Source organism: Syngnathus scovelli, chromosome 11 (genome assembly GCF_024217435.2).
Source record: "Syngnathus scovelli strain Florida chromosome 11, RoL_Ssco_1.2, whole genome shotgun sequence".
NCBI classification, from domain to species: domain Eukaryota; kingdom Metazoa; phylum Chordata; class Actinopteri; order Syngnathiformes; family Syngnathidae; genus Syngnathus; species Syngnathus scovelli.
This window is the reverse complement of record NC_090857.1, coordinates 6,629,114-6,641,236: the sequence shown is the minus strand read 5'-3', so window position 1 is coordinate 6,641,236 and position 12,123 is coordinate 6,629,114. Positions and strand designations below refer to the sequence as shown.

Sequence of the window (12,123 nt, the reverse complement as noted above, 5' to 3'; positions counted from 1 at the left end):
GTCACAAAGGCCTGCGCCGGAAGCGACTGAACGCGACTTGGCTCAAATGTTTTACTTTTTTTATGATAATTTAAAAAACGAATGTTCGTTCTGTATATAGTAAAACGTTTGAGTGAAACCCGAGGTTTTGTCGTTTCATGTCCTACTCAGCCTTTTATATATAATTCCATAGTGCGGTCTACAAGCCGAAATAGCTCAGTTGGGAGAGCGTTAGACTGAAGATCTAAAGGTCCCTGGTTCGATCCCGGGTTTCGGCAGAGTGTAACATCCTTTTGCTTCAGTAAAGCGTAGTACAAAGTTGCCACATTCTGATCAAGTGAAATCAAATGTTAGAGACGTGCAAAAAAGGCACTTATTCACAATACCCGACTGTATTTTAGTAAATTTACAGTCTCCAACTTAAATACTGTATTATATAAGATTTCTATATCATAATCTGTCCTCACACGTATTTTTTATTCACTGGGTTTATCACAAAAGTAAGCAAGAACAGCTGAACAAGGCGTAGCCAGTGTGTGACGTCATTCCCGACGGAGCTTGTTTTGGAGGAAGTGGACAGCGAATAGCAAGCGAGGCTAAATTCTAGGCTAACACGTTAGCTTGACGGACAGGAAAAGCCAACGTCAACGACAAGACACCATTGTAGCACATCGCTAAGTGAGATTTTCGCTGCCACTGACAGCGCTCACTTCGATTCGGAGACTTAGTCGCAACGGATAGACATCGAATATTAGTGGTGTCGAGGCCTCAAAGGGACACTTTAGGGACGACAGACATTTAAAAGGAACTGCTAGCCCCCCTCTCTTTTTTTTCTCCCTAATCTGCGCTTTCATAACGCCAAGAACCGAGGCATAGGAAACGTCCACTTTTGATATTTTTACCACAAGATCGTCTCACAGGTATGTTTTCCAATATTTTCACACATTGCTTTTGTGAATATGAACAACAAGGCTGTTGCAAATCGTGCTACATTCTCCATTAGACCCGTTGTTGAGCTAAATGTTAGCCGAATCGATTTAGCCGGTGGTAAATGTTAACACAAAGAGCAAAAATTTGACTAAAACAACACGCTTCTGGTCGTTATCAAGCAAAACCTCCATTTGTATCCATCATGTAAGCCCTCGAGATTTTACATTGTTTGTTTGGTCGCGTTCTGGTTTTGTGTTGTCACCTTCGAGTGTTTTCACGGCTGTAAAATGATGACGAAGCATTCTGTGTAATTGTTTACCAGGTTTTACTAGTGCTACTCGTTTACCAAATTACACGAATTGTTGTTATCGAAACCATATTTTCCGAGTCAAATGTTGCTTGCCAAGTCATGATTCCGTTAGCCGTGTGTTGACCAACCATGTGATCAGTCCCTGACAATGTGTCATGGGGTGCAGATTAGGAGCGCCGCTACTCGAGCACTTTCACACCCTTTTACAAGCATTTGGTCGCTCTTCGTGCTTTATTTTCATCAAAACAAGCCAAAGTGTTAATGGGGGTACGTATGTTTCCTGGCAGTATGTGGATGCAAAAAAAAAAAAATCCAGTTAAATGAGGAATATTGGACTTTGGTCTGTTCAGTTGGATGCACTGTAGTGGTTGAATGGTTCAACATGAATCAATCAGTGTATGTAGAACAAAAAGTGATGCAATCATGTTTTAATCCCCTCTCGTAGAGTAAGGACATGTAACGATTAACACTATGGTTCCATTCTTGCTGTCTTGTGACTGCTATTTGTTCGGTTTCGGTATCCTTTTAACAACATTGAACTCAGTGGAACCTCCAAAGTCAAACAAAGTCCATATTGTTATGCTGGTCGATTTTCCATTGATTGTAACTTGAACACCATCTTATACATGGAAAAAAAAAATAACGCTTACTCATATTCCTTACATACATGTCCAGTAATATTTTAACATGAAAATGCAAAATTGTAGAGAAAGGGTTGCAAAAGGGGGAGCCAAGTTCTTTCCACTGCACATTTTAACATTCTCAAATCTCAATATTTGAGAAGCTGTATTGTCAATTGTGCAGTTATTTACAAGACATGACTGAACTGACCACACTGCAGAGATAAAGGGTAAAATTCTACAGAAAATATTCCATGTAAATTTGAAACGGAATAGTATAATTCCCCAGACCATTGTTGAGTGGATTAGGCAGAAGTGAAAGTGCAAAAATAAAATGAACGACAAATATAATAAGTAACTGCCATGTGTAAAAGTACTTTTCCGTCAATGGTTTTCTTGTGGCTGATTGTACGCATGTCTACAACTATTGTGCTTCTTTGGAGCTCTGTGTCCATTTTAGAGGAATGCCCACCCCCCCTTTCATGTTTTCTCATGTCGTTCCAGCTGAGGCACAATGACTTCAAGGAAGAAAGTCCTCCTCAAAGTCATCATCCTCGGAGACTCCGGGTGAGTGGTCCTCGTCCTTAAAGCTCAAGTGCTTTCCACCGCACCTGCCTTAGCACCACTTGAGAGCACCACTTGTTCGGCTCTCGGAACTGCACGCAAATGAAGCTTTTCTGTCGCTGATCTTTAACTGTGCTTCGTGCTCTGTGCTCGCTTCCCGTCTAGAGTTGGGAAGACCTCGTTGATGAACCAGTATGTGAATAAGAAGTTCAGTAACCAGTACAAGGCCACGATAGGTGCAGACTTCTTGACGAAAGAAGTCATGGTGGATGACAGACTGGTCACCATGCAGGTATTTTGTCCACACTGATTCAAAATTCAATTGCAGCTTCTTTTCCGTCATTGCAAACACATAATAATAACATTTTGCCATATGCATTCAACTTCTTTTGATTGCATTTCAGATTTGGGACACAGCAGGTCAGGAGAGGTTCCAGTCTTTAGGGGTGGCGTTCTACCGCGGAGCCGACTGCTGCGTTCTGGTCTTTGACGTGACGGCCCCAAACACCTTCAAGACCCTCGATAGCTGGAGGGACGAGTTCCTGATCCAGGCCAGCCCCCGAGACCCGGAGAATTTCCCCTTTGTGGTGCTCGGCAACAAGATCGACCTAGAGAACAGACAGGTGGCCCGTCAACTTCCTATTTTCGTTCGTTTTACTTTTGAATATGTGGCCCTAAATAGTTGCACCTGCTCTCGTGTACGTCCAGGTCACAACCAAGCGGGCACAAGCATGGTGTCAGAGCAAGAACAACATCCCCTATTTTGAAACCAGCGCCAAGGAGGCCATCAACGTAGAGCAGGCCTTCCAGACGATCGCACGCAACGCTCTCAAACAGGTACGGCGTTTACATTGACACAGCACCCCTCGGAGTAGATCTGCAACTCCTCTGCCCGTTTTCTCAACCAGGAGACCGAGGTGGAGTTGTACAACGAGTTCCCGGAGCCGATTAAGCTGGACAGGAACGAGCGAGCCAAGCCTTCGGCGGAGACCTGCAGCTGCTGAGGCCCGCCGACATCTGCGTCGCGGCCCCTCGTCGCCTCCCCCGTCATGCCTTGTCTGAATATCCTCCCTTCCCACGACCCACCGTACAAGTAGCATCTTGCTCACGACAGTACGACGTGAACATGCTGCAGCCTCCTCCTCGTGTATGGGAATCACACATTTTCTATCAAGCATCGCTCTCCTAGCCCAAAGAACACCTTAAACATCGTATGCTTATTCTTCCTGTCCAGTGTTTTTTTTCCCCCCACCTTTAAATGGCAACAGACGTTTTCAGTTCTATGAATATCGCTGCTTTCACAATCACTTGTTTTACATTGAGCTCAAACATCCTACATGTCTGTTTCATTGAGGATATTTTTTTTTTGTAGCTGTGGTGGTTGTTGTCTTATTTTAAAGGGCGCCACAACTGCATGAATAGAAGAAACACTGCTCCCCCCTCCCCTCCTTTAAGTGATTTGTATTGTGGCTGTGTCACGCTACGCACCTCACGCAACCTAGAAGAAATACATATAGGGACTGAGATTTAACTTGGGATAATCAGATTGCAGTTTTGATGCTAATTGATACACAAAATGAAGACAAATTGCAAGTCCCACCACTCAAGAGTTCAGGTTGTGTTGAAGTCACTCAAAATAACCTTGGACGTGACATGAGATTGGCACACAGGTTAGTTTTGTTCCTCTTTTGACTTTCTCTAGTACAGTTATCGCTTCCTGGCGCAAGATGAAATGAATCAAGGCAGCACATCAATTCCTTGACGGTTCAGGAAAATAAGTATAACTCTGGTTTCTAACTCAGTACTCTTAGTCAATGTGTTTCTTTTTATTGACAACTGTTTCAAAGACTTTGTACAATTGCAATCACTTTGTGGGGAAGACAACCATGTCAGTTTCCGTATATCTTACTGCCAGTTGCTTTAAGTGCTTGACATTTATTTTAACCAATCAGATCTGTCTGTTTGAATCACGGTAAAACGGAAATGCATTACCAATTTGAAGATCGCTAATAGAAAAGAATGAAATGGTGGAAGTAGTGGCATTCATCATTGTATTATAAATATGATAAATGCATAGCAATGTTTCAAAATGTATTTGCCTTTCAAGTAATAAGGGTAATAAAAACCTCAAATTCAGCTACCTGTTTATTTCTAAAACTTTATTTGAACATCTAATCATTGCACAGTATATAGTCCCATTAGAATTGATTAAAAGAATGACAGAAATCCAGTAACTCCGCTTTACTAGGTTTTTGTTTTTTTGTTGGCCCCTTGCAGCCACTGCTGAAGTGCCCCAGTAGACTTGCTGGGAGTGTTTTTCTTGTCCGTGTCCTTCTCCTGACTCTTGCAGGCATCCGACACCTTCCTCTTTAAAGAGCCACTCGCCAGCCAGCTCATCATCATCTTGCTGCTGGCTGTCTCCTTGGGTTCCTATGGGGAATACACACACACACGTTTGTTTTTCGAATTACAGCTTACTTTGCATCTTCCCTAACTCAAGTCTTCAGCAGTGTACCTTTTTCTGGTTGAGGTCTACAGGCTGAAGGCACTCCGGCGAGTTGTTGCGAGAATTATTGACAAGCGACGAGACGGGATGATAGGTCAATATGTCTTCTGACTGGAGCAGTTTCAAAGCATCCACAGATTTCACCTCGCCAAAATCAAGCCACCGCCTTACTTCCTCCTCTCCGGCCAAGACGGCTGGCATCCTGAAACGGACACCGCCTTTAGCTCTGAAGCAAAGCTTTTTATCTCCTCTCCTCACCTGTCATGGATGCTGTGCAGATTGGGGGAAGCGTTGACAGTGATTACACTGTAGGTGTAGAGGGGCTCGCCACCAGATGGAGGGGTCCAGCAGTCAAATAGTCCTGCCATGGTCAACAACTTCCAGCCTGTCCACTCATCTGATGGTTCTTCTGCCTGCTAACACAACCCAGCAAATGTAAACAGTGAACCACCATTTATTTATCATAGACCCACAGTAGGTCAAAATCTACCATGTACTGTTGAGAACATCTAAGATGGTGGGGAAACATTATAGCATGGTCACATCTGGCATAAAACGTTGACTTGCCTCTGCTGACTCATTGACAGGATCTTGTTTCTCCTCACAGGAACGGCGAGTCTGAGGGAAGTAGATGAAAAATGGCTGCTTTTCTTTCTCCTGCCTCCTCCACTCATAGAAACCATCAGCGAGGATGACGCAGCGCTGTCCTTTCAGTAAAGGGTCCTCGGTAAGAAAAAAAGCCATTCAAAGGGACATTTTATAGAATGTTTTTTTTTATTTTCTGGGTAATAGTTTAAAATGTATTACAGACTGTTTTCCACAAAGTACCTTATAAGTCTTTTTCTGCAGGATGTTGTCACTGCGACAATTGCTGGTGCTGTACTGCATCTTGCTTGGATCATTTTCCTTAAACCAGGAAGGGACCAGACCCCAACGCATGGAAACCAAAACACATTCATCCACAGGTGCATTCTACACAAACACAAAAACATGATATCAGATGCACTAGCAAAACAGATGTAGCTTTTTTTCTTTCTTCCAAATTCTTTCCTATCATGAGCTTAACGTCAATTGTTTACTTCAACATTGATGTGACATTGAACTTGCTCAGAAAAAAAGGGGGTTTGATTTTGTTTTTTCGTACCTACAATTATCATATTCCGAATAATGTCAGTAAAACACAACTTAATCATACTGAGAATTTCCCAGCGCATTTTTTATTTAGTTCTCGATCAGGTTACCTTGTCAAAGTGCCTGTGTGACAGCAGCACGGGGCTCATGGTCTGGGGGCTTTTGTTGTAGGAGGGTCGGTATTTATCCGCGTTACCCTCCCTCCAACTAGGCTGCCTCCGCTGCCCACGCCGGTTTCTGTACGAGCAGGCTCGGCTCACCTCATCCGGAGCCAGAGTGCACGCAGTCCTTCCACACATTTCACCGGTAAACCCCGGCGTTCTGTTGGGGTAAATTGGTGACAGTCCGTAAGCTAACACGCCAAGTTAGCGTTGTGATGATAATTAGCATGTAATGTTAGCTTAACATACCTCGTTTGAAGTTAAGCTTACCACTTGTTTTCCTGCGTTTTATTTGGGCTGTGTGACTAAGTAGTAGGTTTGACAGCGTGTTGGTGTTTTTTTCGATGGAGTGAACGAGGAGGAGATTTGTCCGGATACAAAGCGCACGATGACGTCAAGGTTATGCAAGATGGCGGAATAAGTGGGATTAAGTTTAGCGTGTATGTATGATAATGTGAAAATATTACATTGTCGAGGACTGATACATTATTATAAAAGGGCAAAGCAGTCTTTACTATGTCGGTTGTTGTTGGCGGGAGCTTAGATTTTATTTTATTGAATTTATTCACTTGTTCCAACCTTCGATTAAGAAATGTGCATTGGAAATTGCACTAAATTTATTTCTAACGACAAACAATAGAATCAGCTATCAAGAAGTTGAAATGTCATTTTAAAGATTGTTTAAATGATATTTGCAAATATTTGTTGGTTATGCAGCTTAGATTTAATGTGTGAAGTTGCAAAATTGTTGAGCTACGCGGCGTTGTACGGGTGTGACTCGAAGAAAGAGTCGATGGAGACAAAGACTACTTTGGGCTCTTCTTAGCCACTTTATTTTGGAACTTTGTTCACATACACTTGCTTCATCAGATGGGATGGAGAGAGGAAGGGAAGAAACTGACAACCGCTCAAAAACAAAACAAAAACCTGACAACCGTAAATGAAGGTTTCTCAACTTCTATTATGTACACTTGCGCCCTTTCATGACATAAACAAAGCACTGCACCTGAACAGCAGTATTATATCTGCCTCAGCATCTGAGTACACAATAACAATTAGGCTTTATCTTAACAAAAATGAAAACAACTTAAAAAGATTTGTGTCCAACTGGTATCTATTTTCAATTAACTTTTCGGAAAAACATGTTTGAGTACCTTTTGCCATGTTTTCGTTCACTCTGGACTGGAACTGTACTCTTAAGTTTCAAACTGGAAATTTCACAGCAGTCTGGAATGCAGCTTTATCCTTTTGTAACTTGATATGTATCAAAATTATTAATTTTGTCAGTTTAAAACAACATTATGAATTACGTAATATGTTGTTGAAAATAAAACTAAATACAATACACGAGATTTAGAATAATAAATGTGTTCAGGTGCTGTTGCATATCAGGCCCCCTTGGTGTTGCCATGGCAACAGTAAACCAAGTTGGGGTAGAGCGTGCGTTCCTCCGGTGAAACTCAACAACAAAGTCAGAACATCTTTGGAGCACCGCAGGTAGGCACAAAAGAAACTTGTATTTAAAATGGGAATTTTATCATGTATGGTATAATATTATTAGATAGTTGGTAATTGCTATTTTTATTTATTTTAGACTGTAATTTGTGAGTTATAGTCTGGCATGTATCTCTCAACATTAGATTTGTCTTCATTTATGGCAAAATAAATATTTTGTGTTTGCAGTTGTGTAACAAATACTCACACCATGTCAAGATGCAAACCTAACTGGTGTAGTCAAGCGGTCTGCAATTTGACCCTCACATTGACAAAGTAAACCTGTCGTTGCTGTCAGAGTTTTAATCACTGTATCACATTATGCGCCCTACTGAACACGCTATTTGGAAGTAAGATGATTGCACAAACACATTCTGGACCATGTGTAGCATGCACATGCATATACATTATTTATGTTTTTATTTCCCAGAGTGATAATGATGAGTGGCTGAATCACGAAACAGGAAAATAAATACATGCAGCAATTGTTCCCAATAGAATAGAAAAAAAGAAGTCATGCATAAGGAGTACAGTGTAGTTTAGGGTTAATTCACAGTCATTTATAATAAAAAATACATTATTAAATATGAGAGGAAAGGTTTGTAGGAGAGTAGAAAAAGTTCACACTGTTACTGTTTGTGACTTTCAACTCTACCCTCGGTTGGTTAGAGTCAGTTTATAGATCACAAGGGTTGAATTAATCATGAGGTCACACTGTAGACACGAATGTTTGAACCCGCAGGCCATCTATTAAAAATTCATGAAGTTACCATTCTCTTTTTGGCTCTTAGTCATAGTTGACATAATGAAATATCTTTGGTTACATTCACTGTAGTTTTTTCTTCACTTATGTTTATCAAGGTCAGATGTGTAAAAGAATGAATGCTTTTGGATTTCCAGGAGGGACAATCTGTTGAAGGACCAGAATCTAGTAACAATGGTCCAGCAATGCCAAAGTCAAGTTGAAATCAAAACACTGCAAACGAGTAAGTCATCTCACAATACACTTGTACAGATGACTCACTCAGGAAGATTTTTTTTCTTTCATTTGCATGTGTGTTTGTGAGACAGCGTCACCACCGTTTCGACACGCTCTCCGCTTGCCTCCTCTCAACTCAGAGAGACTAAAGACAGCCAAGGCCATAGTGGAAAAAACTGTCAAGGTAAGTCAAAAAGAGAAAAAAAATGTCTTTGTATGTTTTTGAAAATATTCCTATTTATTTTCATTCACCTCCATGTTTTATGCCATGTCTGTCTCTTTCTTTTAGTTGCATAAAGTGTTCTCCATTCAGGGCCCTTACCCGGTAATTCGGGCCTCATTGCGGGCCAGAGGCTGGCTGGAGAAGCGGATGTGTCACCCTGGCCTCCACATGTCCTCACGTCCTGTTAAAGAGGCCCACTTGAACGATGCCGGTGATAGCGACGGTGAAGACGGTCAGCTGATGTGATGTTAAAACAGCGTATTTTGTCTCTTTTATTTCTTTACTCACTCGTTACCATTGAGCCTTCTTCTCAGATGATGTCAACCAAGAGCAGGATCCGGCCGGACTGTACAGTCTTATGGTAAAACCTTGAAGAAACAAAACGTGAGGACATCTGGTGTTAAAAAATGTTTTTCTTATCCCTCAGTCTCGCATGGTGCGGAATGAAATGGTTTATTTCTACTGGACAAATAAAAGAGATGCCATCAACACCAGTATCTTGCAGAAAGAACAGATGATCAACCATTTTGCCAAAGCAGGCAGCTTCACCACTAAGGTACTAAAATTGATTACATATACTTGAGTAAATTGAGTTATGGAATGGATTCAACTTTTAAGTCAAAGTGCAGGACCTCATCATAAAATCTGTTCCAGGTGGGCTTGTGTGTGAACCTGAGAAGTCTGCATTGGTTTGACTCAGCAGACCCGGACACTTTCTTTCCTCGCTGTTACAGACTTGGAGCCCGGGATGAGAAGCATGCTTTCATTGGTTAGATTTTATGAATAACTTTGTGGAAAAAGTACAACATTTAGATGTCTGTAAACTTTATTTCCCTCCTGAAGAGGACTACAGGAGGACAGCCTGCACCAGTCTTTTGAAGTACATTGTGGAGACAGCACATAATATTCAGGAAGAGAAGAAAAACGAGCACATGCAAAGTAGCCGGCAATCTTTTTATCGTATGTTGTGGCTCGGCTTGATTGCCTTCCTCCATTTCTAGAACCATTGGAGCCCGTGATGGTTTCCAAAATGATCGGCACAGCTCTCAAAGTGTGTTGGAATTTTCTTGAGAGTTTGGAGCACGCTGACATTGACGCTAGCTCGGAGACAACGCCATCCCTTGCTAAGGAGGAGTGGGGGGAATTTATCAACAGCTACTACTTGCTTGTTCAGTAAGTATACCACGATGTCTGCGCGTGTGTGTGTGTGTGTGTGTGAATACATACTAACAGTTCTCCTGCTTGCTTTTTCACTCAGTGCCGGAGCCAAAATTGAGATCAGCAATCATTTAGTAAAACGTTGTAAGTCCATGCTGCAGAGACTGGCTGACGTCAGTCCACAACTGGACACAGATGGCATCCACAACATCTGGATCATCAAGCCAGGAGCCAAGTCCAGAGGCAGAGGTGGGTCTTGGGTCTTGACCCTTTCAGGTACATGCTATTTCAAAATATGAATGCATCCCTTCGGTCTTACAGGTATCAAATGTGCCAAGCGTTTGGATCAGATCCTCAGCCTGGTGGACAGCGATTCAGCCTTGATCAAGGAGAGCAAGTGGGTGGTGCAGAAGTACTTGGAGCGTCCCTTCTTGGTGGAGGGGACCAAGTTTGATGTGCGCCAGTGGTTTCTGGTAACAGATTGGAACCCTCTCACCGTGTGGTTTTATAAGAAGTGCTACTTGCGCTTCTCGACGCAGCCTTATTCGTTGGACACGCTGGACAAGTATGTTGAGAATACAAAATCACTAAATGCATGTACACTTGAATGTATGCTATAACTTATATGGGTCACCCATTTCCAAACTTCTTTTCAGCTCTGTGCACTTGTGCAATAATTCCATCCAAAAGCATCTGAGACCTTCTCATCAACGCCATCCCAGCATCCCAGAAGACAACATGTGGTCAGACGACCAGTTCATAACCTTCCTGTCTGGTCGGGGTTACAAAACTCAGTGGGAAAATGTGGTTGTGCCCGGGATGAAGAAGGCTATCATCCATGCATTGCAGAGCGCGCAAGATCTTGTGGATTCACGAAAAAACACCTTTGAGCTTTACGGGGCTGACTTTATGTTAGGTATGAGCATGAGAAAACTAAAAACACTAATAAGAAATAATCAAACCCAGAATGATCTTTTCCAGGCGGTGACTTCCATCCATGGCTGATTGAAATCAATGCCAGTCCCACCATGGCCCCCTCTACACCCATCACTGCCCGTCTTTGTGCGGCTGTGCAGGAGGACACGCTGCGCGTTGTCCTCGACCGCAGAGCAAACAAATCAGCAGACACGGGAGACTTTGAGCTCATATATCACCAGGTAGGCAAGCTCGCACCGACTAAATCCTTTGACTGTATGACTTAATTTGTCTCTTTTGTTTTCTAGGCAGGAGTAAATATACCGCAGTATGTAGGGGTCAATTTATTCATTGAGGGCTTCAGGCTCAATGGCACCTGTCTGCTTCCTCCTCTGAGACCTTTCAAGCGCTCAGTCCCAAAGTATCATGGCACCAAAAAGGAGATTGCTTCAGAAAAACTCAAGTCTCTGCCAAAAGTTGTTAAGAGTGCCAATACTCCTGTCAAAAACATCTCAAACAGAATTCTTCTTCCTCCTCCTGTTCCTCAGCCATCAGTGCCCATCCCTCTTGAAACATTCACACTTCAACTGCCCAAGACGGCACACAGATCCGTCCACCTACCTGTTGATGCTTGCTCGCATTCTGTCTCTTTGTGGCGAAGGGGCTTGTAGGTTAAACGTCCTCAGTGAGTACCGAATGCCAAGAAGAACAAAAAGCACTTACAGGATGACATTCCCAAAAACTCAGCGGCCGCTTGAAATTCATTTGGTGGATGGTAAGGAATCTGCAAGCTTCAACGCTGCCATTAATATTTTGTAAAATGTACAGAAAAATATTATATATTTGTTGCTGTGCTGGAGATTTATTGACCAAAAATCTTAGATGCACTTCAAACATGTTTTATCTCCCAATAAAGTTACAATTTAATTGCTAGGTATTTTCAGATCATTGTTGCTTTACTTGACATTTAAGTTGTGGACTATGCCTCATTAGATGCAGTTTACTGTGGACTGGTCACTAGTCACTCGCTCATATTTATAAAGCATTCAACCCCAAAATTTGTGCCACCTTGACGTATGTGAATGCAATTAATAGTAGGTGATACTTATTTTGGCTTATAAATTAAATCAAGGACCCAGTCTTTGTTTTTGTT

The 12,123-nt window shown here is 42.2% G+C and overlaps 3 protein-coding genes and 1 non-coding gene across 5 annotated transcripts; 3 read left to right on the top strand and 1 right to left on the bottom strand.

The window, feature by feature from the left end:
• The first annotated feature begins 184 nt into the window (after window positions 1-184).
• trnaf-gaa (transfer RNA phenylalanine (anticodon GAA)) lies at window positions 185-257 on the top strand. The gene has a single exon. It is a non-coding gene; the product is annotated as a tRNA-Phe (tRNA).
• A 287-nt stretch (window positions 258-544) lies between these two features.
• On the top strand, window positions 545-4,539 carry rab7a (RAB7a, member RAS oncogene family). Its single transcript, XM_049732678.2, has 6 exons — window positions 545-899; window positions 2,344-2,406; window positions 2,569-2,695; window positions 2,808-3,026; window positions 3,112-3,240; window positions 3,312-4,539. Exons 2-6 carry the CDS (start codon window positions 2,354-2,356, stop codon window positions 3,405-3,407), a joined length of 624 nt encoding a protein of 207 aa, XP_049588635.1. The 5' UTR covers window positions 545-899; window positions 2,344-2,353; the 3' UTR covers window positions 3,408-4,539.
• Window positions 4,540-4,547: 8 nt separating this feature from the next.
• Window positions 4,548-6,339, bottom strand: hmces (5-hydroxymethylcytosine binding, ES cell specific). Of its 2 annotated transcripts, none has more exons than XM_049732675.1 (6): window positions 6,151-6,339; window positions 5,738-5,881; window positions 5,473-5,632; window positions 5,168-5,318; window positions 4,919-5,111; window positions 4,548-4,833 (listed from the first exon to the last, which is right to left on the bottom strand). In XM_049732675.1, exons 1-6 carry the CDS (start codon window positions 6,337-6,339, stop codon window positions 4,648-4,650), a joined length of 1,023 nt encoding a protein of 340 aa, XP_049588632.1. In that variant the 3' UTR covers window positions 4,548-4,647. The 2 variants fall into 2 exon arrangements, with proteins under 2 accessions (XP_049588632.1, XP_049588631.1); XM_049732674.1 differs by having other exon boundaries at window positions 5,168-5,325; window positions 5,477-5,632.
• LOC125976784 (tubulin monoglycylase TTLL3) lies at window positions 6,220-11,907 on the top strand. The gene is made up of 15 exons (XM_049732671.1): window positions 6,220-6,346; window positions 7,577-7,698; window positions 8,596-8,681; window positions 8,728-8,858; window positions 8,964-9,129; window positions 9,212-9,258; window positions 9,325-9,453; window positions 9,552-9,666; window positions 9,741-9,836; window positions 9,899-10,070; window positions 10,156-10,304; window positions 10,377-10,620; window positions 10,712-10,971; window positions 11,037-11,212; window positions 11,279-11,907. Exons 3-15 carry the CDS (start codon window positions 8,633-8,635, stop codon window positions 11,639-11,641), a joined length of 2,097 nt encoding a protein of 698 aa, XP_049588628.1. The 5' UTR covers window positions 6,220-6,346; window positions 7,577-7,698; window positions 8,596-8,632; the 3' UTR covers window positions 11,642-11,907.
• Window positions 11,908-12,123: the final 216 nt, after the last annotated feature.